The sequence below is a fragment of the Zalophus californianus genome, chromosome 3, assembly GCF_009762305.2.
Source record: "Zalophus californianus isolate mZalCal1 chromosome 3, mZalCal1.pri.v2, whole genome shotgun sequence".
Taxonomy (NCBI): domain Eukaryota; kingdom Metazoa; phylum Chordata; class Mammalia; order Carnivora; family Otariidae; genus Zalophus; species Zalophus californianus.
The window spans coordinates 962,808-989,658 of NC_045597.1; the positions used below are offsets into that span (position 1 = coordinate 962,808).

At 59.9% G+C, this 26,851-nt stretch overlaps 1 protein-coding gene across 19 annotated transcripts in view; it reads right to left on the reverse strand.

Annotated features, from left to right (window-relative positions):
- Positions 1-26,851, reverse strand: part of MCF2L (MCF.2 cell line derived transforming sequence like) — a 136,319-nt gene that overhangs the window by 23,047 nt on the left and 86,421 nt on the right. For 14 of the 19 annotated variants that reach the window (XR_003519207.2, XM_027590167.2, XM_027590168.2 and 11 more), the window contains 5 exons: positions 26,352-26,466; positions 10,956-11,072; positions 10,491-10,581; positions 2,870-2,989; positions 176-292 (listed from right to left, as the gene is read on the reverse strand). Coding sequence is in view for 18 of the 19 variants with exons in the window: in XM_027590167.2 (XP_027445968.1) it covers positions 176-292; positions 2,870-2,989; positions 10,491-10,581; positions 10,956-11,072; positions 26,352-26,466 (560 nt within the window). In the remaining variant the exon portion in view is untranslated. The remainder of the gene's footprint in view (positions 1-175; positions 293-2,869; positions 2,990-10,490; positions 10,582-10,955; positions 11,073-26,351; positions 26,467-26,851) is intronic. The other 5 variants (XM_027590172.2, XM_035726751.1, XM_027590171.2 and 2 more) reach the window with 1 other exon arrangement.

Below are 26,851 nucleotides of genomic sequence, written 5' to 3' on the forward strand. Positions count from 1 at the left end.
TAGATGACTGAGGTCCACTGAGACCATCTCCTCATTCTTGGGGAACAGAACTGAGGTTATTGGGAACATGTCTTTGGAAAAGGCAGCATCGTCATGCAAAAGCTATTCAGCCAATCAGGTCGGGATTAGGGGGACCCACAGCACACCCCGGGTGCGGGCAGCCCGGAGGACTCACTGTGCGGTGATACAGCCACCTGGTGTGGCAGTAATCCAGGGTCCCGCCCAGGTCCTCGGTCAGCTGGGACTTGTCGATGTAACCGTGTAATTCTGGTACTGAGCTCAGCATTATGACCTGCAGGAGGAAAGAAGCCGCCCCCATAAAGAGACCGCCCGGCGGACCAGGAGCGATGCTCTCCCGACGGTCCCTAACAGCGGCCGCGGGGGCAGGGGGTGTCTGGCTTTGGACCCTGGCTTAACTCCTGGCTCTGCCACTTCTGGGCTGGTCGACCTCCTCTCTGTGCCTCAGCGCGAAGTGGGCCTGTGGCGACTGATCTCGGCATCGAAGGCAGGCATTTGAGCCCCGACAAGAGCTGGGCACACACTCAACACTGGACGTCCCACAGGTGCTCTTGGCTCCCAGGCGGGGGAGCGCCTGGCGGGAACCGAGCAGCACTCTGACTCGAAAGGACATCGTTTTGTCCCCTATGCCCACGGAAACTCAGTAGGCTTATTACAGGTGCCCTTCCGTGGGACCCAGGAAGCGCTTCACACAGGCTTGTCTATCTCTCTTGCCCTTTCTGGGTCACTCTGTCCATGAGTTCTGGGTAAAGACACAGCCTTTGCTTGGCAAGCCATCGGACAGACACTACAAAACAGGTCTTGAGAGGGTTAGAGAGGTTTAGACCAAACGGTATCGGACACCATCTTGTGTGTTATTGAACGCCGTATTGGTTTAGTCGCCCAGGTGGTTCTGTCCCCAGGGGACGCCTGACACCATCTGGAAATGCTTCTGATCGTCACGATGTGGGAGTGCTGCTGAATCCCACCCCTGCAAGACACAGCCCCGCCACAGAGGATAACGCAGCCCGAACTGTCCACAGGCCGCTGAGATCCCGTGAGCCATGGCCTTCAAGCAGAAGAGGCTGAAACGTCCCAGAGGTGGGCAGTGAGCTCAGCAGAGAGGACTCTCTGCCCCTCCAGCAGAAGGCCCCATCTCACGGCCTGCGTGGCCAAAGCCTGGCCGCCTTCCTCATGACTTCTGCGTCTCAGCTAAACCCTGCACACACTCTGAGTACGTCTAATCATGACAGAGAAGGTGTAGGGACTGTTTCTCTTAACATTCTCTGTCCAGCACGAGGTCAGCACACAGCACTGACACCGGACATGTTGATAAAATGAACACATTTTAACAACGGCATTCTTGAGAGGATGTTTTCTACACTTTTAAAGGGTTATCTAAAATGGATCAGCAGAGGGCGCCTGGGTGGCTCTGTCGTTAAGCATCTGTCTTTGGGCTCAGGTCATGATCCCAGGGTCCTGGGGTCGAGCCCCGCGTCGGGCTCCCTGCTCCGCGGAAAGCCGGCTTCTCCCTCTCCCACTCCCCCTGCTTGTGCTCCCTCTCTCGCTCTCTCTCTCTGTCAAATAAATAAGTAAAATCTTTTTAAAAAAATAAAATAAAATGGATCAGCAAACTGAAGAGCCGGCGATGATTTTGAGAACTCACTGATTTGGCCCAATAGTGCCATTTGCAGGGGAGACCACCGCCCTTAGGACAGGCCCCGTCTGGTTTCCTCGGACACGTCTGTGTCGAGACCTGTTGCTAACGAGGTTCACTTGCCCCTTGTAGGGCAAGGCTGTATGCCCAGGTGTCACGAGGCTGAAGGAGGCTGGGCACTGGTGGCTTTCATGCTGGGACACCGCCGTAAGCGGTGTCTCGGTGGTTTTGTCCTTTTGCCCGTCCCCAGGAAAGGGGCCATCAGAAATAAAGGCATCCAGGCCTGCAAACAGTGAGTGCACTGGTGTCCCCAAGACCCCGAAGCCCACGGTTTGGGGCTGCCGAGTACAACTTGCTCTCGAGCCGGGGACGCCTCACTCACGGCCCCTGACTGCGCAGAGCGCCGAGCATCCTGTACACCGAGGAACAGGTACAGACCTCATGGACCACCACCACCACGGACTCTCAGGTTGGCAAAAGCGATCTGGTAGATACCGTCGGGAGCTTACGAGGCTCCTGGGACTGGCCCTGTACGTTCTCGTCCTCTTTGCAACAGAAAACAAGTGATTTCCCGGAGAACAAAGGCACCCGGGGCGGGGGGGTGCTGCCTGGTGGCCCCCTGCCCCATGCTGCTCCCAGAGGAGCTGGTGAGACTCGAGCAGGCTTCACGGGAAACAGGCTTCCTGGCGGCACCCGTGTAAGGGACCCTACGCGGCCTCGTGTTCTCAAGGATGGGGGCTGGTGGCAGGGAGTGCCCTCTCGGGGCTGCCGGGGCCACTGAGCAGGAGATGAGGCAGGGCCACCCACCCACTGGACGCTCCCTCCGCAGGCCTGGGGACACTGGCCCCATTCCCCTGGCCCCTGGCTTGTCCCCAGCACCGGCAGAGCCTGGGTGTTCCTCACTAGGAGGCTGACGATGGCTCTCAGCTTGTGGGGGTCTCTTGTTCTTCGGCCTGACCCTCGCTCGGTGAGAATGTTCTAGATTCGTGGGTCTCACACAGCTGCACCTCCACAGTGACCCGCCCGAGGCACAGTATGGATGCGCGCTTCCCGGGAGCAGAAAGGGGGTAAAGGCCGTGTGAGAGAACCAGCAGTTCCCAACAGGTCCGCGCGGTCTGTGCGCCCGCCTGCTGGGGGGTGCGCCCGTCAAGCGTGGGCCCAGAGCGCAGTGACCCCCACTCAGTCCAGCCTGCAGAATGACCAGGACATACTTACCGGCACCTTCATCTTGAAGTCATCTCTATTGAACTTGAACGCGAGGTCGGAGAGAGTCCTTTGGAAAAACCCCGTTGGGCGCAGAACCAGGACGAGCTGGAGGTTTGCTGGGAAGGACGCCTGCAAGAGAACAGAAGGGCCGTGGGCACACGCGCATCTGGGCGCGGGGTCCTCACAAGGGCCGTGGGCACACGCGCATCTGGGCGCGGGGTCCTCACAAGGGCCGTGGGCACACGCACATCTGGGCGCGGGGTCCTCACAAGGGCCGTGGGCACACGCACATCTGGGCGCGGGGTCCTCACAAGGGCCGTGGGCACACGCGCATCTGGGCGCGGGGTCCTCACAAGGGCCGTGGGCACACGCGCATCTGGGCGCGGGGTCCTCACAAGGGCCGTGGGCACACGCGCATCTGGGCGCGGGGTCCTCACGCGCCTGCAGCGGACGGCGTGGCCTGGGCAGGGAGAACGTCATGCTGGAAAAGAAGTGGCTGCTGACACGGGGCTCTGTAGAGACAGCCCCCTTCTTAAAAGAAAAGAAGGTCACGCTGCGGGGCAAGCACGTGATGTGAGCTATCAACTGTAAAATCAAAAGCTTATGACACTTGTTTCTGGCTGCATGGCGTCCCCCCAAATTCACACGTCAAGTCCAAACCCCAGTGCCTCAGGATGTGATTTGGAGACACGGTCTTTACAGATTCGACCGAGTTTATGTGGGGTCATTACTGCGGCCCTGAAGACGATCTGCCTGGTCCTTACGGAAGGGAGACTCTTGGGCATGGACACCCAGGGAGACGCCGCGTGTGAAGACAGGGGACACGTCTACCAGCCAAGGAGCGCCAGAAACCTCCAGAAGTGGGGGAAGGGACTTTTCTGCCTCGCGGCCCCAGGACCAACCTCGGACCTCCAGCTCCAGACCGTGGGGCAGTGGCTCAGGCATTTCCAGCCCCCCACTCTGTGGGCGCATTGGGAGGACAGCCCCAGGGAACCAAGACACTTGTCAAATAAAAACAGCCATACAGACACATAGACGTATTCCTAAAACAAAGATAGAAGAAAGCTCACACCCCAGCGTACGTGCCTTTAGATACAGTTACATGAATATATTCGGCTACCAGCTCTGCTTACAAGGGTGCGTGACCTCGGGCAACTTACTCACCTCCCTGTGCCTCTGTTTCCCCATTTGTAACACAGAGACAAAAAGTGCCTTCCCAACGCACACTCGTAACGCACACGCGGCGGTGCCGTCCTTGCACGAACCCTCAAAAACGAGGCGTGACAGATATTCAGTAAAAGCCTATTCTAGGCGCCGATTATTTCTACACGCTGATTTCTGGGCAGACCCCATTACTAAAAGAAGACATGCTGAAGGAACTGAGTTTGGTTTCTGGGTAACCGGGCACAACGCAGCTGAAACATGATATATAGCCAAGACTGGCACAGCCCGAAACAGACAAAGCAGCACGGAGTGGGGCGGGAGACAGCGGCTTGCCCAGGGAGCCTGCGGGGAAGCCGTGCCCGCCACGCTCTCCACAGCTCACACACCCGTGCGTCTCTGCGTCTTCACCGTCCACCCACCGTCCACCCGTCTTCACCGTCCACCCGTCCACTCCGGCTGCGGCCACACCCCGGGGCCCCTCACATCCACCCTGCCCTCAGCAGGACTGGTGCACGCGAGCCCCAGGCTCCTGGCCTTCTCCCCTGGCCCTGCCCCGTCCTGGCAGGCGTCCTCGGGAACAGAGACACACCCGCCAGTCTGAGGCCCTGGCAGCAGGACCTCGACAGCATGTGTGCGCCGGGCCACTTCCTTCCCGGGAAGCAGTCACTGCCTGGGCGGCCCCCTCCCTGCGTGTGCACCGCTACTAAGCAGGTGCCGCCCCTGGACAGCCCTCAGCCCTGGGGCCCCCTCGAGTGTCTGGTCCGGTGGGTCTCACGGGCTGGAGCTCCTGGGAGAAGTTGGTGCTGTAGGAGCGGGGGCCCCGGGACAGCTCTGCTCCTGACCCACAGGCCTCAGGGTCACCCAGGTCAGAATAGCTGCCGGTGGGGTCCTGGCCTCACCCCCAAGGCCCCAAGGCTGGATCTGCCCTGAGAAAGCCCCCCCGGGGCCTCTGAGGCCAGGCCTGATGTCCACGTGACAGCAAGTCCCTGGAACAGAAGAAAAGCCAGGAAAAGCTGGACTCGTGGGCACTGGGGGGCCCCAGGCCGGCGCCTCGCTGGTGCCAATGACCAGTCAGTGCTCGGCCACACCCCGGGCTCTCCTGCCTGTGCCTTCCTCTGGGGCCCCACAGCCAGTCCCAAAGCCTGTGCACTGTCCTTCCAGCTCCTGCCCCGGACTCCTTCCCCGAGCAAGCTCCGCTCCCCTGCCCCCCGACTGCTGCCCTGAGCCTATTCCCCACGAAGTGCCACTGGGACCCCTGTGGGGCGTCAGCTGCATCACGACCCCGTCCTGAGCAAACCTTCCAGAGACTTCCCCACCCTGCAAACAAACCAGAGTCCAGAGCCCAGCCTGCAGCGGCCTCGCTGACCTCCGCCCTGCCCCGCACCCAGCGCCCCCGCTCCCGAGGGCCTCACTGCACAAGGACCCCTACCTGCCCCCTGCCTCTCTTCAGGTTTGCCCCCCAAACACGTGGTTCCCATCCCTGCATCTCTGCCGCACGTGTCTCTGACCCAAGGCCACCGATGGCCGGTGACCGTCCTGGCCGCTGCTCATGGGCCACCACGTGCTCCCCACCATGTCTGCGGATGCCCCTGTGCTGTCTCGGGGTTTGAAGCTCCACCACTTCCTGGTGACTCGGGGCTGCGTCCCCGGCCCTGTGCCCTGGGCTTCTGCGGGAGGGCCCCCCCACACCTGCGGGCTCTGTCGTCCCCAGAGCCCCCAGGGCGGTGCTCACACTAGGCCCCCCCACCCCTGGGGTCCCTGATGCACCTGCGTGGCCCCTGCAGCCGGGGACAGGTTGTGGGCAGTGGGGCGCTGAGCTGTGGCTCATCAGGCTCACCACGGGGCCGCGTGCACCTGCTGGGCCACAGCCGGGTCTGGGGCACCCCGAGGGTGCCCGTGTGCCAGCAAACCACCCCAGGCGCCCACGGCGAGGCCGGCAGGGGGCGGGACTGGAGCAGCCCCCGAGCAGGGTGCTCATCCTCGCTCCCAGCCACACGGGGGCGCCCTCGTGGTTTGGCTCCTTTGAGCAGAAAGGAAACACAGGAGAGAAGCCGCGCTGAAGGTGGGAGGCGCCGCAGGCAGGTTCCGGGCGGGTTCCAGCCCAGCTGTCCGCGAGCCGGCTGCACCGACAGTCCCGGCACCTGGGAAGCTGGCCACCACTAGTTACGGAAAGCTCCCTCTGGAGGTGACAGTGAGTCACCCCTCCTAAATTCCAGCTTTCTCCCCCTCATGTGCTCCTCTTGGCTGCTGTGACGTGAGGACAAGAGCCGGACTCAGAAGAGGGCACTGCGCCCGTCCCCTGAGATTTCACGTGGATTAACTCTGCAGGCTGTGGGGTCACAGCTGCATCAGCTGACGGAGGCAGGAAACACCCCGTCCCCTGCCTCTCTCTGCTCTGGTCCTTCCGATTCCCTAACTTCCCGAATCTTCCAGGAACGAGAGTAGCCGTAAGACCCTGGCGCGTGACAAGGCGTTAATGATCTACAAAGACACACCTTTTGAACACAAAGAACAGTAACTAAACTTTCTCTGGGTTGGAATCAACTGTATGTGCTAAGAGCTGGGAAAATACCGTTAACGTTTTACTGTACGAACAGGGAACTGGAAGAAGGATTTGGGATGAGGGCTGCAAAATTCCTTCATGATCACAGAAGGCTTGCAACAGGTTTCGTAAGGTCAAGTGATACTGTTTACTTTCCGACTTACGAATGCACACAGTGTGATGGCCACACAAAGGTCATCTGGAGACAGAAAGAGAGTGAAGTGGTTTCTGGATAAACATCCTAGAGGCTCCTGTGCATCCAGTGTCACCTCCACCAGGAGGCCCTCCTGGTGCTCACACCGCTCCTGTCTTCAGTCCTGTAGGACTGCCCGGCGCTGCCTCAGGCACACCCCTGCGTGTTTGCAGCTCACAACCCACGTCACAGCGTCTGTCAGCTGTCTGCACCCCACCTGGCTGGACACTTCTTGCTTACTCCCCGCTTACGTCTCCCATGCCCCAGTGCCTGCACAGGACCAGGCACATAACAGAGTCTCAATAAACGTGCTAAATGCACGCACAGATTTTTGGGCGTTCATGAGATCAGTAAATTCATGTAATAAAAAGAATTGGAGTTAAAGAGAATTTTTGACGAGTATGTGGGGAAAATGTTAATTTCTGGGGTTTCCAAGCCAGTACCGGGGAACCCCAAAACTTATGGGAAAAAAGATTCTAAAACCTTATTGTTTTTATCGTGTACAAATTTGTGCAAACATTAAAACTCAAACACCAACACTTCATTTTTGATTTTCACAAAACAACATTTTAAAGATGAGCCAGCACACTTTGGAATCCACCTGGTCATGAAGTCAGTGACACAGAAAACCGGGGTGGCCATTGGCGGGAGGAGGGCTCTGCACCCCTGGCGCCCACAGGTCTGTCCCGGGCCATGCGGCTCAACGGCAGGGGGCACTTGCAGACCACTTCGGTTCTTAAAAATAATGTATCTCTTTCTTAAAAAACTATCCTGTATTTGGGGACGCTCCTGTGTCTAACCAGGAGTGACCGATGGCCTCAAGAGACATGCAGGGAGAACCTATCTCGCCCGGGGCCTGGGCTGGGTGCCTGCCGCGGCAAGACGGAACAGACTTCCAGGAACGCGAGATGTGCAGGCAGGAGCGGCGGTGCCTTCCAGAGCGGGAGGCCGCGCGGAGCACCACGCTGTGGGGCAACGGGGAGGCGGGGAGGCCGAGGGAGCAGGAGCAGAGGGCCCCGGAGCAGGGGATATCCCTGCGGTGCTGGGACGAGGGCCCTCCTGGGACAGGCGTGTGTGCAGACGAGGAGACGCCCGTGACCGCCACATGATGACATGCCTGAGCATGTGTTAGCTCAGGGCTAGAGAAACGTAGACAACCTGGAGAGATTACTTAAATTTGAAAAACGTTGTTATTACAACAGTGTTACCTTCTGAAACAATGACTGGGAACGTCTTGGTACTGAACCCAGGACTAATGTACTGATTTAAGAAATATTTTTCTTTTTTTTTTAAAAGATTTTATTTATTTATTTGAGAGAGAGAATGAGGGAGAGAGAGAGCTCGAGTGGGGGGAGGGGCAGAGGGAGAAGCAGACCCCCCGCCGAGCAGGGAGCCCGATGCGGGACTCGATCCCGGGACTCCAGGATCATGACCTGAGCCGAAGGCAGTCGCCCAACCAACTGAGCCACCCAGGCGCCCAAGAAATATTTTTCTTAAGTCTACTGTGCATCTGACCCAGTGGTTCTTACAATTTAATTCTTAATTTAGCCTGCCATGTGATGTCACATGCAAACTGATTTTAAAATTTAAAACAATGAAATGGACACATTGGCTGTTAACTGCTGATGGCATATCAAAGTTCTTTGTAAGCTTCACAGGATTTTAAAACAAAAGCTAATTTTATAACAAGTCTACTTCTTTTGAAACATTTCAAAGTGTTTTGTTTCAGATAAATGATGGCACAGGAAGTGTGTAGGTGTGGGGATGAAGAAGGGACACGCATGTGGGGTGTGGGGACGCAGAGCCGGACACGCGTGTGTGGGGTGGGGACGCGGAGCCGGACACGCGTGTGGGGGGTGGGGACGCGAGTGGGAGACATGAGTGGGGGGTTGGGGTGAGGAGCGGGACACGCGTGTGGGGGGTGGGGACGCGGAGCCGGACACATGTGTGGGGGGTGGGGACGCGGAGCAGGACACGCGTGTGGGGGGGTGGGGACGCGAGTGGGAGACGTGAGTGGGGGGTTGGGGTGAGGAGCGGGACACGCGTGTGGGGGGTGGGGACGCGGAGCCGGACACGCGTGTGGGGGGTGGGGACGCGAGTGGGAGACGTGAGTGGGGGATTGGGGTGAGAAGCGGGACACACGTGTGGGGGGTGGGGATGCGGAGCCGGACACGCGTGTGGGGGGTGGGGACGCGAGTGGGAGACGTGAGTGGGGGGTTGGGGTGAGGAGCGGGACACGCGTGTGGGGGGTGGGGACGCGGAGCAGGACACGCGTGTGGGGGGGTGGGGACGCGAGTGGGAGACGTGAGTGGGGGATTGGGGTGAGGAGCGGGACACACGTGTGGGGGGTGGGGATGCGGAGCCGGACACGCGTGTGGGGGGGTGGGGACGCGAGTGGGAGACGTGAGTGGGGGGTTGGGGTGAAGAGCGGGACACGCGTGTGGGGGGTGGGGACGCAGAGCCGGACACGCGTGTGGGGGGTGGGGACGCAGAGCCGGACACGCGTGTGGGGGGTGGGGACGCAGAGCCGGACACGCGTGTGGGGGGTGGGGACGCGGAGTGGGAGACGTGAGTGGGGGGTTGGGGTGAGGAGCGGGACACGCGTGTGGGGGGTGGGGACGCGGAGCCGGACACGTGTGTGGGGGGTGGGGACGCAGAGCGGGAGACGCACTGGGTGGTGCAGGGAGATACTTTTTCAGAAAGACAAAGGTGGGACCCATCAGCCCAGGGCCAGGTTTGCACCGAACCGATGCCGGTGTAAGACCGCAGACGCCCAGCCTCTGATTGCTGTTAGGACGGATGGCGAGGCGATCTGCGGGGGAGGAAGCGCTTCCCGTTCCACCCGGAGCCGAAGCACAGCCGCCTCTCAGGTCAGCAACCAAAGACGGTTTGAACGCAAGACCCAGAGCAAGAGGTTAGGAGGATTTTACTCCATCGGGGGTTAGGTGTTTAAGACATGCTTGGGAGCAGGAGAGCTGTCCCGGCCAGTGAGCCCGGCCACAGTTGCTCTGGGTCCCCCTGCTGCCGTGAGTGAGCGTGGGTGACGTGCTCCACATGGAGCTCGTGGGCAGGGCAGAAGCTGCTGACTTAACTCTTCCCTCCCGAATTGTCACTGCAGGCTAAAAACAGCCACACAGGATCCGCAGAGCAGCTGCCCTTCTGCGCATGAAAGGCGGCCTCGGGGGTCCCTGGCTGCGGGCACGGGTACCAAGGAAGGTCGAGGTGTCTGGGTTGTTGGAGAACTAAAGGGTAAACAGCCCTTCTGGAAAGGAAAAAGTCAATTAGGAAAAGCTGTTCAATATAATTTCAAACTTGTAGCCTGAAGATTCTCTGTACGACATTGGACGTCCTGTTAATTCAGGACCTTGTGCTGCACTTAAGAACGAACACACGTTCGATCCTCAGCATTGCCATACTCAGTGGTCAGAACAAGCCAGCCGGTGGGACTGTTTTTAAATGATAACAAGCCTGCTAAGAGTGAACCCATTGAGAACACACACATGCACACACATGCACACACTCCAGTCGCTCCAGCAGCCCAGGGGGATGTGGGCTCCCACGTGGCCCCTGGCCCTGCCTCAGGCCACGGGGGCTGGTGCACCGTGCAGCTCGGGCCAGCAGAACACAAGCTGCCCCCAGGCAGACGGGTGGCTCGGACAGAAACAGTGCTGTCACCTGGCCCAGGGGACGAGCAGAGGCAGGTGTCACAGAGCCCGGGCACCAACACTTACTGCTATTCGCAGGATTGATGCCTTCACCGAGGTCCATTTGTCCTGCCTTCGGTCTATGACCAGGATGAATCCAATGCCAGCATCTTGTAAGCTGAAACGGGGAGAGAGATCTGCAGTTAGCATGTGCAGCAGGCTCACGGGCTTTCGTGTAAGCTCTGAGAAAGCCTTACACTCCTATAATCCTGGGGCGGCTTCCGCCCTGCACGGTGAAACGCATGCCAAATAAGCATCTGAGCCGACTGCAGCATTTCCATGAGCCTTGCCCGGGCAATTTCCAGAATGTGCTCTTATCTAAAGACGGACAGATAACCTCCTGTGTGCTGCTCACACTCCCAGCCCCACACCAGCCATCTCATGGCGCAAAGACCCTGGCAGACCCCCTTCCCGGAGCTCAGTCACCAATCATGGTGCTTTCTGGGTTGACCAGCTGGCTAAACCCTCCAAAACAAGTTTTATGATCCATACGTCACATCAGTCCTGGCATCTGAGGTCCCCCTGTGTGTCCATGTTATAAAATCGCTCTTGATGGCATTGCTACACTTTTGGGAGAAAATCCGCGAGGCGTCCACAGGCTCACAGCATCTGTTGGAAACGGGAGACAAGAAATGGCTGCTTGCAACAGCAACATCTGTGGTCAAGAGAATGCCGAGTCGCTGTGCAATAACAACTCCGTCCTGCCTCAGCCCAGGGCACGGGGCTGGGTCACAGGGGAGAGTGGAGAGGTCCGCTTCCGTCGGGTAACTCCGCATCCAAGCCAATTGTGCAGCGCCAGCCGCTGCCGCTGCCAGCCAGTCCCTGCGGAGGGAAGAAGGGCACGCCCGAGGCACCGACTTGAATTGCTAATTTCCAGATCTGGGAACAAAGTGAGGAAGCCACTCTGGGTTTAAATGAAAATCAGAATTACACGGAGCAAATGTAAATGATGCAGTCCGGAAATGCTCTGTGGGCTGCACTCATTACATAACAAAGCCAGGGCTGTCCACGTGTCCTTCTGCCTCAGGTTTCAGGGGGCGATGGCAGGGGCGCTGCTGGCTCTTGGTGCTCCCCCTGTTCCAGCTGTTTACACCAGTCGGGTTCAGTCAGGGCAAAGGCCTTCCAGATGAATGCACACACAGGCACCAGCTTTCATCCGGAGTAGGCTTTCTGCATGGACACACAGCGAGAAGCCACCATCCCGCTTCACAGCCGTGTGGGCCCACAGAGGACTGTCTTCGGAGCTGCTTTAGCTCTTTGGCACTGAAGGTCTGTTTGTCACTTGAGCTTCAGTGCCGGGAGTGGGGACTCCACGGCAGCCACGCTCCCCACAACCTGCCTGACAACCTTCCTGGGTCGGGCTGGGCGGGCCAGCGAGGAAGCTACGAGGCGAGGGAAACCCTGGTTCCCGGGCTCTGTGCTGGGCCGGCTGCAGGAGTTCAGAGAGCTCCGGACCCCTGCAGGGGCTCGCTCCAACCTGGGCGGGCCGTGGGAGTCTGGGGGTCCGCTGCGGGGGCGCGCTCCGTCCTGGGCCGGCCATGGGAGTCCGGGGGTCCATTGTGGGGGCACGCTCTGTCCTGGGCCAATCTCAGGAGTCTGGGGGTCCGCTGCGGGGGTGCGCTCCGTCCTGGGCTGGCCCTGGGAGTCCGGGGGTCCGCTGTGGGGGCACGCTCTGTCCTGGGCCAATCACGGGAATCTGGGGGTCCGCTGCGGGGGTGCGCTCCGTCCTGGGCCGGCCACGGGAGGCCGGGGGACCATGACAGGGAGGAGAGGAGAGAGCATCTCTGGGCGAGCTCTGTCCACAACAGGTGCTCTGCTGAGACTTCCCTTCCCAATCAACCAGTCACACCCTCCTTGGAGGGGTTCGCAGGGCCTCAGAAGCCCTGAGTGGACACTGTCACCTGGGTTCTCACCCTTCCTGATGCGGGAGAGCAGAGGGCTGAGAGACACGCGTTTCCACTGTGCACACTACCAACCTCCAGACCAACAGAATCCACCCCATTCTCCAGGAGAGGCACTGCCAAGGGGGCGGTTCCTCAAGGCACCATGGATCATCTCAATTTCCATTCCTCCAAAAATAGGCACCAGACAGTGTCCCCGTCTTGGGGCTGCTGGGAGGGAAATGGGCCGATCCTGTAAACCCACCAAGTGCTTGGTTACTGTGGATTCTCACTCTCACTGCCCGACTCCGTGTCTCCCCTTCTCGCTGAAACGGAGCTTTGATCCTGGTGGGGACTCCCTGTCGTGGACAGGCAGGTTCCCTTTGCCATTCCTCATGAGACCTCACAACGCCATACCTCATTTGAGCTTCCAAACCCAGAACATTCTCTCTTGAGGCCCAAACACACCCATTTTCTGCTGCAGAGCCCGCCATGCTGGGCCCCCATGCCCTCAGCGGAGTGTTCCCGTTTATGCAAATACACCGCCACAGGCAGGCGCCAGGGCCTCAGCCCCTCTCCCATTTTCCCTTCCGCACCGCGCTGTTGTGATCAGAAGACCAGCCTCACAAACAAACACTGATCAGAATGCAGGAAAAAACCCGTCATCAACAGCCCAAGTCAAAAAAATAAATAAATAAAATTAAAAGTGAAATACAAGGGGGTGGTGGTGCCTGGGTGGCTCAGTCAGTTAAGTGTCTGACTCTTGGTTTCAGCTCAGGTCTTGATTTCAGGTTCGTGTTGGGCTCCATGCTGGGTGTAGACCTACTCAGAATATACATACGTACATATATATACACACATACAAAGGAATTGAACATTAACTTGTCTCCCAGGCCAGGCCAGGACCCTCTTTCTAGGAGAGGAATTTCTTGTGCTTTGGGGTTGCCAAGGGCAGATCTACTTCTTTCAATCCTCATGACGGCCCCATGAGGTAGGGACCACTATCTCTCCAGCCCAGAGTCGAGGAATGGAGGCTCAGAGAGGTTGAGTCACTTGCCCAAAGTCTCACAGCAGATGAGCACAGATGGGGTGAATCCCGTGGTCTGGCTCTGGGCGCTCTCAGTCCCCTGCAAGCTGCTTCCCAGGCCAAGTCCACCCTGTGGACTAGAGCAGCCCCCTTCCCAGCCTCCCGTCCCCAGGCAGCCTCCGACACGGGGCCAGGCAGAAGCCCTCCTCCTCAGGGTCCCTGCACCCCTCCTGGGTGTCGGGGGACGTGCTGAGGGAGAGCTGACCCCAGAAGCAGACAGGGAGGCTGCCCACATGCCAGGACCCAGGACACCCCTCCTGCATACCCATCTTGTCTGCCACCACACTGGGGACACTGACCCACAGGTGCACAGACTTAAGGAGCTGAGCCATCTTCAGGATGTGGAGACCTTTCTAGCCTTGCACGCACCCGCACAACTGCTGTCCCCGAGCAAAGCCGCGGTCTGTGCCCCCGGCAGCCGGGGCCAGCAGCACCACCCCCACCTCATGGAGGAACGTCCGCTGTGTCCACCGGGGGAAAGGACCCCAAGGGGAGCCCTGCTTCTGGCCCCCAGCCACGGGTCTCTGAGCTCGTATGTCCAGGGGACAGGGCCGCTTATGCTTGGATCTCTAAGAAGCCGCCCCCAGGGACCCCGGTGCTGCGGGCTCGGGCTGCTGGTGCTGAAGGGAGGGGCAGTGGGGGAGACTGGCAGCCTCTGGGGCTCCTAGTATGCAGGACACACACGGCCCAGACGGCTGCCTCCCACCCCAAAACAGCTGGCTTGGAGGGGCCGCCTTGGCCACAGCCCAGCAGCTGAGTGAGGCTGATGAGCTCACTTTTGGCACAAAGCTCAAGTGAACTCTGTTTCTGGGATTCAGCCACACTGGTACCCTCTCTAATATCTGGGTGGCCTTGGTGGCCCAGGCCCACAGCCCGTCACGTGGGTGCAACCTCCCCATCCCCCAGCGGGAGCAGGGAGCAGCCCGAGAACAGTCTGGAAGCAGGGGCTGGGCGGTCCCCTGACAGTGAGGTCTGCGGTCAGCTGCACCCCGTAGTCCGGCTCCTGGCCAAGCTGCATCTCATTCTCCAGACCCGGCAGGGGAGTGGGGGACTCGCCTGTTTATGCCAGTTCATCACAGAGCCGGGGCCAGTGGAGTCGCAAACACAAACCAGGACTGTGGGGCGAGAAAGCATCGGCAGAGAGCAGCCGTGTTAGGGACAACCGAGGGACGGAGCCAGGGCACCCCTATGGGCCACAGCGTGCTGCTTCTGAAACTGCAGTGTGCACACGGGACTCCCAGGGCTGGCGAATATGCAGACCCGGGCTCAGGACGCCTCAGTGGGGCCACCTTTCTAACGAGCTCCCAACGCCGCTGCTGCTGGTCCAGAGGCACACCTGCGTGGCCAGTCCTGCAGACGAGCCCTGAGGGCTTTCTGTGGCGCAGAGATGCCACCCCTGACCTGAGCTTCTGTCCCAGGAGAGCCCAGAGGAGGTCCGGACACAAGGGGGGGGCTGTGGGGGGGTTGCTAGACCTGGGGCCTGGGCGGGGTCAGCAGGCAAAGTGAGGACAAAGGAGGGGTGGTGAGCAGCCTGAGACTCAGCTGCCCCCCGACTCACGGTGAGGTGACGTCGGGATGGAGTGGAGTGGGGGGGCCCAAAGACACAGCAGGGAGGTGTGGGGGCAGTGGGCATCATGCTGGTGGGAGGGGGTAGAGGGGAGCCCTCAGGTGGGTGGTGGCAGGGGTGCACACTGGGGACGTCTGGAGGAGAAGCCCTTAGGAAGAAGTCTCAGGGTACCAGGAGGGTACTGCCTCTCCAGGTCCGAGATAGCTGGCGGGGCACAGCTTCCGGGAGCAGCAGGGGGGCCGGGCGGGGTCCCCATCAGTGCCCCTCCTGCCCCGTGCCGGTCCCCTTCCTCTGGGTGGCTTCCACAGGGCAGCAGGGTTCTCGGGGGGCAGCTTCCCATGCATGGTTTGGGGCATGTGGGGTGCCCACCACAGACACCCACAAAAGTCCATCACCAGGATTAAGAATGTGTTCTGACCAATGGTGCCCTCCTGTGGCCGGAAGTGAGTGCTGCCTGCGACCCAGGCGGGCCCAGGGTGCCCCACCAGCAACATGGGGACAGGCCAACTTCACAGGCTGCGCTAGTGGGCAAGTCCAGGAGCCGCTCTGCTCCCCCCACTCTCTCCTCCCTGGGCACGGCCACGGGGTCCCAGCTGCCCTCCGGGACGGGGTGTTTGGGAATCTTCCCTGCCCAGCTGTCTGAGGGGTCAGATCCGGTTTCTAAAAGCCAGGATGATGGGGCTGGTCCTAAGAAAGTCCTGCTTCACGGCAAATCCGTCAAGGCCAGAACGCCTGTTTCCCCGTGCGCTCAGGACAGAGTTCCAAGCACTGGAGGGAGTGGAGCCTGAAAATGTCCCCAGGATTCATGGGAGGCTGTGGGCTGCACCTGCTTCCCCACGGGGTACTCCGCATGCTTCCTGAGCCCTGGCCCCACTGGGAGAGCCCTCGCTGCTGCCCCAGCCGGAGTGCCGTCCGAGGGTGCTTGACCCAGTTGTTTGATGTTAGAGGATATGGAGGGCGCAGTGGGCTTGGTCCACACCGCCTCCTTCCCTGGGTGGACAAGTGTGTTCTCGGGAAGACAGACGGTACTAAGCCGATGGTGACGGACAAACCACGGGCTCATTTTTCAGCCTTTCCTTTAAATTGGGAATCCGTGACCCCACTACTTGGAAGGACTGAGACAGGGTCACATGACCCTCTCACTGGGCAGACCCAGAGGAGGGCCTTGCCGGGGCTCCGTAGCTGGCCTGGGGTACACCAGGAAGGACCCCTGTGGCCCCAAGCTGCCTCTGTCCTTGTGTGCGTGGGGGAAAGTGTTTGGTCACATGTCATCTCTGGTGGCCGCTACGGGTCCCTGGCTGCCCAGCCTCCTGGAACCTGTGCTCTGAGAGCCTTATCCACTGACGCTGACCAACCACACCCCCCACACGGGTGGCTCCTGCCGGTCTCGTGCCTTGCCTGACCCCCAACCCGCTCTCAGCACATGGTATGAACAGGGCTCGGTGACAGCGTCAGCCCCCCGCGTGCCCAGCCACGGGGGCCTCGGGTTCACCTCTGCCCAGCACTGAAATCAGGGGCCACCGCTCCCCCTGCCACATTCTTCCAGCCCACTGAGGGCAGCGCCCCTGTGCTCCTGAGCCCAGTGCCAAAGACCCAAGTCTGCTGACCTGCACCAGTCCCCCGCCTGCCAGGGGTCTTTCCCCCAGTCCCACGTCTGCACTCACGCACCATCCATCGCCCTTCGCCAGCCCCACCGGCTTGCAACTTTCTTTCCACCAGCAGCAAAACTGTCTCCTTAATTGTGGCTACAAATCCCTTTAAAGAAGTTAAACTTTGTTACCATTGCCTCCAAAAGATTGAATATGCAGATGGACACAGGTGTCTATAAAGATAGCACTCTGACCCACGACCTGCAGCAAACAGCCCAGAAAACCAGCCCACTGTGTCAGCCACAGACCAGACAGCCGGGCTGCCGTCGAGAAGTCACCCCTGCAGGAAGGTGATTCCAGCAGCAATCCTGGAAACCAGACACCCCCGGCCCCCCGGGGCCACCTGCCCCTGATGTTCTGAGTCCTGGGACCAACCAGAGAAAGCCCAGGGTGCTTCCCTGACCCATCCCACGGGACCTGCTTCTGGTTAGCTGCCCGGTGTCCCGGCCGGCGCCCACGTCACCCCCTGAGCCGTCTCCGGCTGGTGCCCATGTCAGCCGCCCCCCACCAGCCGTCCCTGTGCCACCCTGAGGTCTCCCCGCCCCACCTGCTTGGGTCTCTGCCACACGCACGTGACCGTGGCCTGGCCGACGGCCTGCTGCAGGGAGCTCTGAGTCCACAGCCCCTGCTGTTCTCACTTGGTGGACTTCGCGTGTCTCCACCCCTCTAACGCAGAAGAATAGATGCACCTGCATCAATCAATGCCTCCAGCAGGGCACTGTGTTCATCTGGGCCCCAGGGTCAGGGTGCCCACAGGTGAGCACTGGGGCACTCAGCTTCCTGTGCCTGGTGAAGCCGTGGTCTCCCCACCTTGGAGCGGAGGGCTCCCGAGGCCCCAGAGTGTCATCCCAGCCCTGCACCCTCGAGTCTGCTGGGGGTGCAACAGCTGCTCCCCGGGGCAGGACCCCAGGCCTCAGGGTGGATGCGGTCTGAGGGTCCCCCACTGCTAAGTCAGGTCCGTATCTCTGAGCGATGTTTTCTGGAATGCAAACACCTACAGGTCACAGCAAGCCGGGAGGCCTCACAGTCTGAGTGCATGGAAAGAGAAGGTGAAGAGTTTAAGGAGAGACGGCAGCCAGGTGGGGTGTTTCTGAGCACCCACAGCTCCTGCTTGGCCCGGGGCTCACGGCTACAGTGGACGCCTCCCCAGCGTCAGGGCTGGGGTGACCGTGAGCATGTCGGAGCCACCCCCAGGAGGCCGGCTCAGCCTGGCACCAGCGCGGCAGGAGACAAGGCCAGGGGCGGGGGGCAGGCCCCTGGCAGGAGGCAGGGTCACAGGCTGGTACGTGTCCCAGACCGTCCCTGGCTCGGGGCAGGACAGCTGTCAGGGGCAGCATGGCTCTCCGTGGCAGGGCCCTGGGTCCCTGAGGGCTGGGCCAGCCCAGGCAGGTGTCTGGGAATGGGCGGAGCGGCGGACGCCAGGCCTCGGGCAGGAGCCGCCCCTCCCAGGCCCCATGGGACGGAGGCAAGGCCCCCCTCCCTCTCTCTCTCTCTCTCTCTCTCTCTCTCTCTCTTTCCCCCCACGGTCAGACACTGGTCCACGGACATTAGCAGATGTCGAAGAGACCTTGTCTTCCTCTGTAAGGAAATGTCGTGGGCGCCTTCTCTGCCCGTGTGACTCACGGGCCCAGGTCTGAACACCGAGCACATGAACGGTCCCCTGAGCTGTCCATCATGAACTTCCGGGCTGTTTCTTCTCTCTTCTTAGGATTCAGAAACTTGCCCTGTTAGGATACCGTTTCTGTGCCTTGTTTATCTAACACCTGTCAGTGTTTCATCCCAGTGAAAACAGCAAAAGATCTCCAAGCGCCTTTTAAAAACTCTCCAGCACGCAGTAACCCTTCTGTTCTGAGTCCCACGGGATTCCGTCAGGGCTGCCGAGGCTCAGGTGCTCACGGCGTCAGCCGCAGGTGTGCGGGCGCTGGTCACGAAGCACTGACGTCACCTCGCCTTCACAGCCAAAGGATGGCCCGTTAAAAAAATCCACAGAATTTCTCTGAAGACCCTGAAATCTTTTTTTTTTTAAAGATTTTATTTATTTATTTGACAGGGAGAGACACAGCGAGAGAGGGAACACAAGCAGGGCGAGCGGGAGAGGGAGAAGCAGGCTCCCCACTGAGCAGGGAGCCCGATGCGGGGCTCGATCCCAGGACCCTGGGGTCATGACCTGAGCCAAAGGCAGACGCCTAATGACTGAGCCACTCAGGTGCCCGAAACCTTGCTTTTTTATGTTCTTTATATTCTACCTCCCCGCTCCATGTCAATTAGTATTTTTTTTTTTTTTACAAAAATGAACACAGAAAACCCAAACTACGATATCCAGGTGAATCACCCTGAATGTACCTGGAATTTAACTCGTGACGTGGGGAGGGAGCAGAATGTGCACAGATCGCCAGAAGCTCAGCCGTCCTGGTTACGTGACCTGCACAGCACGCGAGGAAGCTGAGCATCTTATCTATTTTCAAAGGCCAATTTCTAACCCAGCTCGGAAACATGGCTTCCTCCGCCAACCGAAGCACAGCTCGGCAGTGCAGTCCGTCCATGCGGGGGCGCGAGTCACAGGCGGAGCTGGTGGACAAGCCACAGAAGGACACACACCGTAGGATCCTGCTTCCGTGAGGCTCCTGGAGCGTCAGATTCACGGTGTTGGGAACGGGACGGTATCACTTCAGGGAAAGAGAAGGTTCCGGAGACGTGTTGCACAACAATGGGAACATACTTGGTACTACTGACCTGTGCACTTAGAGATGGTTATGATGGTAAGTTGTATGTTATGAATATCTTACCATCATTTTTTTAAATGCTGTCAAAAAAAATCCTAAGAACCACATAAATCCCTTAAATACATTTAAAAAAGGGGAGGTGCATACTATCAGCCAGGTCTTTGCAATCATGGAGTGACCTGCTCCCCAGGGCCATATAGGTGCCACCCTGGGAAGTCAGACCCATGCAGAGAACCTTCTGGAATCTCATTACCGGTCTCAGGCTCATGCTGCAGGTCTGGATCGCAGTGGTCCAGGACCTGGCCCCTCTTCCGCCTGATGCTGCTTGCAGCCCGGACCTTAGCTGGTTCCTGCCTCCGTGTCTGCCTCACATGTCTCCTCTCCACCTGCGGCTGAAGCCCGGGCATCACGTGTCCCCTGTGCCACCTCCAGCCCCGCGGGACAGACGTGCTGCGGGATGACAGCGGCAAAGGAAAGGCTTCCCGACCCGCAGCCCGTACCTCAGTGTGGCTCCCTCACAGCAGAATGTCCTTATTTCCAAGTGGGGCAAGAGCTGTGGTCTCTGCTCTTGAGCAGGGAGTCAGGGTACTAATCTCTTGCCCTTTTCTTCATAAATCAGGGCACGGCCGCTGGCGACCTGATGCCCCCCTCATCATGGACGGAGCTGTCCACATCTGAGCTGCCCAGCATGGCCACTCGTGAACGGAAATACGGGGAGCATGACTGCCTCCTGAATTTCCCCATTCAGTTAGTTTTCAATTTTTAAGTTAAATGGCCACACATGGCTAGCGGCTATCACACCGGATGACGGTGACCGAGAAGGGTTGTGGCAACAAAGGAAGAGAGGATTGCAGGTGACGGGCAGCCTCTGGCCCCGGCCAGGAGCTCACAGCCAGGAGGACAGAGAGACAGGGCCTGCGAGGGGGAGGCCAGCCCATGGGCAGTGGCCACTGACCTCCCAGAGCTTCAGACCACGTGGGACGACGGGCTGAGCACAGTCATGGACAGCAAAAGCGTTTTACTTGCCAGTCACAGGGCTGGGGGGGAAGGACCTTCTGACACAGTGTCTGAGAGGTGTGGCACATGGGTCACCCTCAAGGCATTCCATCTCAGAACCCCAAAACCAGCTACACCGGGGACAAGGCTATTCGTTCCTGAGGAATCTGAAGGGAGCTGGGAACACAGGTGAAGTTGAGATGGGCTGGGCAGGTTTGATGTGATGAGCTGTTAACAGCACAGGCTCCCAGGGGCTGCCGGGAAGGGTCCCCGACGTGACTCGCTCTGGATAGGAGCCTGGCGCACCTGTGCCTCCCAGCTTGGGAGAAGCACATGCACCTGGATGGAACAAGGTTTCGACAGCACCCAAACTCTTAACTACGTGGGGGAAGGAGGCCGGCAGTCAGTGGGAGCTTTCACTTCTCACGTGCACAGTGTGAATTATTGAGTACATTCTTACACGTGCATTTTCTGTCTTTACATTCAGACGTCATAGCAGATTCAATTGGAAATCACATTGGCAGCAAGAAGTAAGGTGCTTCCAAAGGCACCCGCTCCTCCCTTCATTACAGTGTGTGTGCACGCATGTCTGTGTACTTGCACGTTTGTGCACACACGTGTGTGGGGCTCTATGTGCCCATCATGGAGGCCAGCTGAGGGACCGGATCTCTATCTCCCTAGCAGCTAGGTGATTTGAACCAGGTTCAAGGAAAGTCAACCTCGTTATCAGCTTCAGTTAACTCCAGAAGCTCCTGAATTATGATTTAATTGTGCTGAGGAAAGACTGTGGAGGAAGGTTATCTTCCAAACCCTGGAGGGGAGGGGGTGCATGCAGCCTCCACGGCCCAGCACGGGGGGCTCCTGCAGGGTTCCTGTGTGGAGCTGCAAGTCCAGGGCTGCTAAACTGCTTTTTCAAAGAAAAGTCAGAAATTTATCTCAATGTTGGCAACTCTATGCACGTGTGGCTCTGAACAACTATGCACGTGTGTGCGTGTGCATGTGTGAACGTGCATATGCACATGCCTGTGTGAAGTAGCCTCCCACGACCCCATTTGTGGGGATGGACGGGATCACACTGAGTTTGGAAACCATTCCTGTCACAGTGTGGATGGAGCAAGACCAGCTCCACCATCAGGTGAGAGGAAAGAAGGAGATGGACTGGGGGCATGCTTGGAGGGAGGGGGGGTGGAACTGCAGGAGGGGGAGGGGGTCCAGGGTCTGGAACGCAGGAGGGCGAGGGGGTCCAGGGTCTGGAACGCAGGAGCGGGGGCATTGAGGGTCTGGAATGCAGGGGGGGAAGGGGGTCCATGTTCTGGAATGCAGGGGGGAGGGGGGTCCCTGTTCTGGAATGCAGGGGGGGAGGGGGTCCATGTTCTGGAATGCAGGGGGGAGGGGGTCCATGTTCTGGAATGCAGGGGGGAGGGGGTCCATGTTCTGGAATGCAGGAGGGGGAGGGGGTCCAGGGTGTGGAATGCGGGAGGGGAAGGGGGTCCAGGTTTAGAACCACAGGAGTGGAGGGGCCAAGGGGTTCAGGGACTGGAGCCTGGGGTATCTGTGCCCCTGGACGGGCTCTGTAATCCCTGTCCCGGTTTGCTTAGTAATGGACTCAGAGGCAGTGCACAAAGAACAGGGTTAGATGTAAGAGAAATCAGATTGTTGATACTTTGCTTTGTTTTTATGGAGTAATTTCCATCAGCATAAGTATGTCATGAGTTCTCTCATCTTAAAAGAGAACCTGGTCCTCATCCGTCTCTCCAGCTGCCTGGTCCATTTCTTTGCTCCCCTAGTCTCCGAGTCTGCTCCACCAGTTTTTGTTAATTTTACTCCAGTCAACATTTCGCCCCCAACCCTCCACCAAGACTGTTCTTGCCAGGGCCCCAGCTGTCTGTTGTCCTGAGACTCGCGCTGAGTTCCTGGCTTTCATGCTATCTCCCCGTGAGCCGACCATATGTGCAGGGCTGCAGCAGGGACACCCGGGAGGGAGGGGACCCCAAGCAGCCACAGGCCCCACGCGGGTGGTCACCCCAGCCGGGACACCTGGGGTCTCCCCCCCTTCCCCCCACCCCGCCCCTGGGGGCCTCACCCCCCAAATGCCCATGACTCCCAAAACTACAGGTTGCTGGGACCGAGCTCCGATCCCTGGCTCACATGTGGCCCTGGCCTCCCCACTGCTCCTTCCCTTCTCGGGTGACCGCTCCCCACAAACCCTGGGGCCATCTGCACTGCTGCCTCCTAGTGGGGACACCATGCCCTGCCCGGAGACTGCAGCCCCTCCCACAACGCAACTTTGCCCCATTTCACTGGGCAAAGGGGGGGCCCTGAAGGCCGCGGCTGGGGTACCCGCCACTCCCCCCATGACCGGGCCCCTCACCTCCCTTCTCTCTCGTTCTTCCCTTTCCAAACTCCACACCCCTGTGCATAACCTACTTCATTTCCTGAGAACGTAAGTAGCAGGACTTTATTTTGTTCACTGTTGGGTCCAAGTGTGTCCAGAACCTGGACATTTCTCGCGGACAGTGACGGGGTGACCGGCCCAGGGTGCCTGTCTCTGACTTCCTCTCCGCTGTGCGCAGGTCAGAGATGGCACCCTGGGCAAGGCCGGGCGACGGTGCTGAGTGAGCCGCACGAGGAACGGCCAGCGTCCTAGGGATCTGGATGGCGAGACCCGGCCCTCAGGCCAGGCGAGAGCTCCCAGGGTCGCCGGCTGAGCGGCCACCACACTGCTGGACACCGGCTGACTGCCGCCCGCCCAATCCCAGCACTGTCCCACGTTCCCTTGACTGAGGTTTTCGGAAGACCACTGAGGCGCTTCCCACGTACGTGCGGGGGATGCACGCAGTCAAAGCCCGCCATGGTGCGATGCCGGGTTTCAACCATAACTACCAGTCAGCGCCGGGGCTGAACTCGGGCCATTTGCATTAACGATGAGGACGACTGACGTAGCACACGGTACATTATTTTCAAAGATGAAATTGAAGCTGGGTTTAAAAACTGTGACTTATTGTGAAGCAGCCGGTGTGCGAGTTCTGCCATGGGAAAGCCCACGCCAGGCAGGCTGTTGTGCTACCCTTCCACCGGGAGGCCGCGCCGGCCCGGCAGCCCCAGCCTGCCCAGTGAGGGGCTCTGGCCTGCCTTCTCGAAGGGGCCCCGCCCATCTCCTGACCCTGCAAGGGAGGTCAGGACAGAGATCTGCGCAAGGGAGGCGGTGGGGGCACCCCGGGCCCCCACAGGAGAGCCGAGCCATGACCCCCCTTGTGTGCCACGTTCTCCCCTGGCACCGGGCTGGGCACGGCTCCAGCCCCGCGATTTTGGTGAGCGTCCGTGGTGCGGGAATGCAGCGGCCCCATGCAGGGAGACCGCCCGTTCCTTTACTTTATAGCTCCACAGGAACAGTTCCCTCTTTCGGAGCTGCCGGCCTCAACGGCAATGCTCACGGTCAGGACTGACAGCCCGTCAAGGAGGTGGCGGCGGGAGCTCAGGGCGAGGCCGCGGGTGCCGCCTCATGCTTGCTCGGCCATGCCGCCTGCCCGCGGCCACACACCCAGCACCCAGTTCCTCTTCTTCTGTGGGCCCCTCGTGCCCTTGGGGGCCCACAGCTGCCTTCTCAGATCATGGACACGTGGGGTTAGGCGGGCCCAGATCTGGCTCTCCGGCACTCGCGCTTGTGCCCTCCTCCGGCAAGAAGGGAGACGTGAGTAAACCACAGCTGACCAGCCGCTGCACACCCTTGTCTCCGGAAATGGAGCCCAGGGCTCCAGGCCTCAGATACGCAAAGCGGCCTCTCAGCCAGCACCGCGGAGCGACAGACCCAACCGCACTTCCTTCCCTCTGCCTGCGCGTGAGCCACGCACGTGCTCCCGGAGACCAGGGTCCCGCACAGCACTCGTTCTGCTGGGGATAGAAGAGAAGCTGGAAGTTTGCTGTCCCAAACAAGGGGGAGCACGGGGGGCCTCCGAGTCAGGCAGCTGGCCCTGTGATTGACTTCGTTCCTCCGCACAGGCAGTCTATGAGTCCGCACACAGTTACCACGTGCCTGAGACCTAGGGCAGACGTGGACCAAAACCTCGCAGTCAGCACGACCATTTCACAAAAGATCCGGGAAGCCTGGTGGGTGAGGGGCCCTGAGGGTGGAGGGTCTGCTTCTTTCTCTAGGCGGGTGTGATGGAGGGCCTCCCTGAGGAGATGGCCTGAAGCATGAAAAGAAGCCATCTGAAGTGGTCCACCGAGGGGCAGCAAGCACAAAGGCCCTGAGGCCAGAAGATCTGCCGACTAGTGAGGGTGGGGACCCCCGGGCAAGGAGACGTACAAGCCTGGAAGGCCCGAGAGTGTGTTGGGGGTCCCGCGGCCCCCTCCCAGCATCGTGCCTCCTGTGGCCTGGAGCAAGGACTCACCTTCGACATCAGACCGGGGTCACTGGCTGTTGACATTTCCAGATATAACATGATTCTTTGCCTTTTAAAACATCTAGGGGTGCCCGGAAACACAGGGCCCTGTGACCCCCAGCTCTGCACCGAGCCAGCTCTGCAGCCAGGCCGCCTTGGCCCGCTCCGGCCACCATCTCCCGGACTCAGGTCGGCCCCCACCCAGAGGACCAGGGACTGCACGGGCGTCCACGGTCAGCAGCCCACCCCAGCCGTCCCCGTTTTCTCTCCAAATCCCTTGAACTGGTCCTTCCCTAAAACCACCGCGAGTTCAGTCACTTCACACTCAAGGGGCTGCCCTGTCCCTCGTGCCTGCCGCGGTGCACATGGGGGGCCGGAGTTACCGTCCTGGGTTCCCCCATGTCTTCGAATCCCGGCGTCCTGGCGTCCCTTCCCCAAGGACCCTCCCCAGTGCCTCTCCAGGGGGAGCCCGCATCTTCCAGCCACCTCAGAGCCGTGAGCTTGCACCCCTGCCCGGTTGCCTCGGGGGCTGAGAAGGCCCGAGACCACCATCCTGTCTCTGATCCCGGGGCCCAGACAATGAACGGAGATGCTCTGAGGTATCACAGCCCCACCAGGAAGCCCCTCAAGGGCACACGGCCGGCCCAGGGGCCCTAAGGAAGCTGCCGGGTTCCCAGGCCACCCGCCCAGAGCCCGGTGCTCGGAAAGAAAGGACGGCAGACCCCGTGTGACCCAGGCCGTGGCCCCACCTTTCTCCTGCCAGGAGACTACTCGGCACCCACGTCCCTGAGGACGGCTCCCCCCCACCACGTTGCTAGAAGAATCTAGGACTCCCCAGCACTGATTGGTGATGGGCTGTCCCTGGTCTGCAGTTTCCATACGACAGGAACCAGCCGATTGAATTTGCTCTTTGGGTCTGTTTTCTAGATTAGACTAATTCATGAAGCTTAATTTACAGAAATTCAGAAACCTGTCCTTACGGATGCTGAGGAATGAGGGTGGCGTCTCTGGGGACCCGGGGGACTGAGCTCCTATGCTGCAGCTGACCTCCTCCTTGCCCCGATGTCACCGGAGGAACGAGGTCACCCGCAAGGCTCAATGGCCATGGCGGTCGCTCATCAGGGTGTGAGGTCCACATCCTCACCACTTCTCCTGGTGGAGTGGGCACCCCAGGTGGTGTGGCGTCAGCCCCAGTGCAGCTGGGGAGCTACGGAAGAAGTTTCCCTGCTTCTGGAAGAGGGGCTCTCACTCTGCTCATAATAAAACAGAACCACAGCTGGGGGAGTCGCCTCTGGGGTCAGTTCTACCCCCGTGAGGGTGTGAGGGGGACGACGGGTCAGGCCGAGCCCCAGAGGGTCTCAGCCACTCTGCGCCATGGCCTCCTTCCCGTGGCACAAAAGCCCCTGCCACTCACGGTGGCCCAGTCTGTCTAACGGATCGAGGGAGGGTCCCAGGCTCCATCGGACCCCAGACGCTGGGGCTGGAGCTGACACTTCCCAAGGGCAGGGGCAGGACGCGGGCTCTGGACCCCGCTGGCTCTGCGGGGCCATGAGCCCCTCAGCACCACCCTCTTCTCTGACATTCCGGGGCTCAGCGACACGTACCTGGGGATGCTGGTGAGGTAGGTCATGACATTCTGGAACTCCTTGTCGGGGACGTCGCCGAAGGCCGGGTAGTCCGGGAAGGTGATGACGGGGCTGCCGTCCTGCCCGCGCCCACCTGCGGAGAGAGTGAGGCAGCGCTTAGCGCGGGTGCCTTCCCCAAGCACCAGCGTCTGCTTAGAATTGATGGCGTTTTGTCAAGGCTGTGCTTGCTTCTTAGGAGAGACGTGTGTGCTTTCCAAGGAAGCCCTTGGTGTGAACAAGAGTGACACGCATTCCAACAACCCCCCATTATTCTGCCGCCACGGGGCAGCCGCCAGAATTCGCGGCCCGTTTCCTCCGGAATGGTCCCTGTGCCTCTTTCCACACGACTGAGCTGCTGCTTGTCCTGCTTTGCTCGTTAACGCCCAGAAGTATGGCTCTCTGCGCCGGGAGCTCCTTTAAACCCCTCAGAGCCCAGCCTCCCTCCCTACAGCCGACCTCCTAGCTTCAGACAGTTGGGA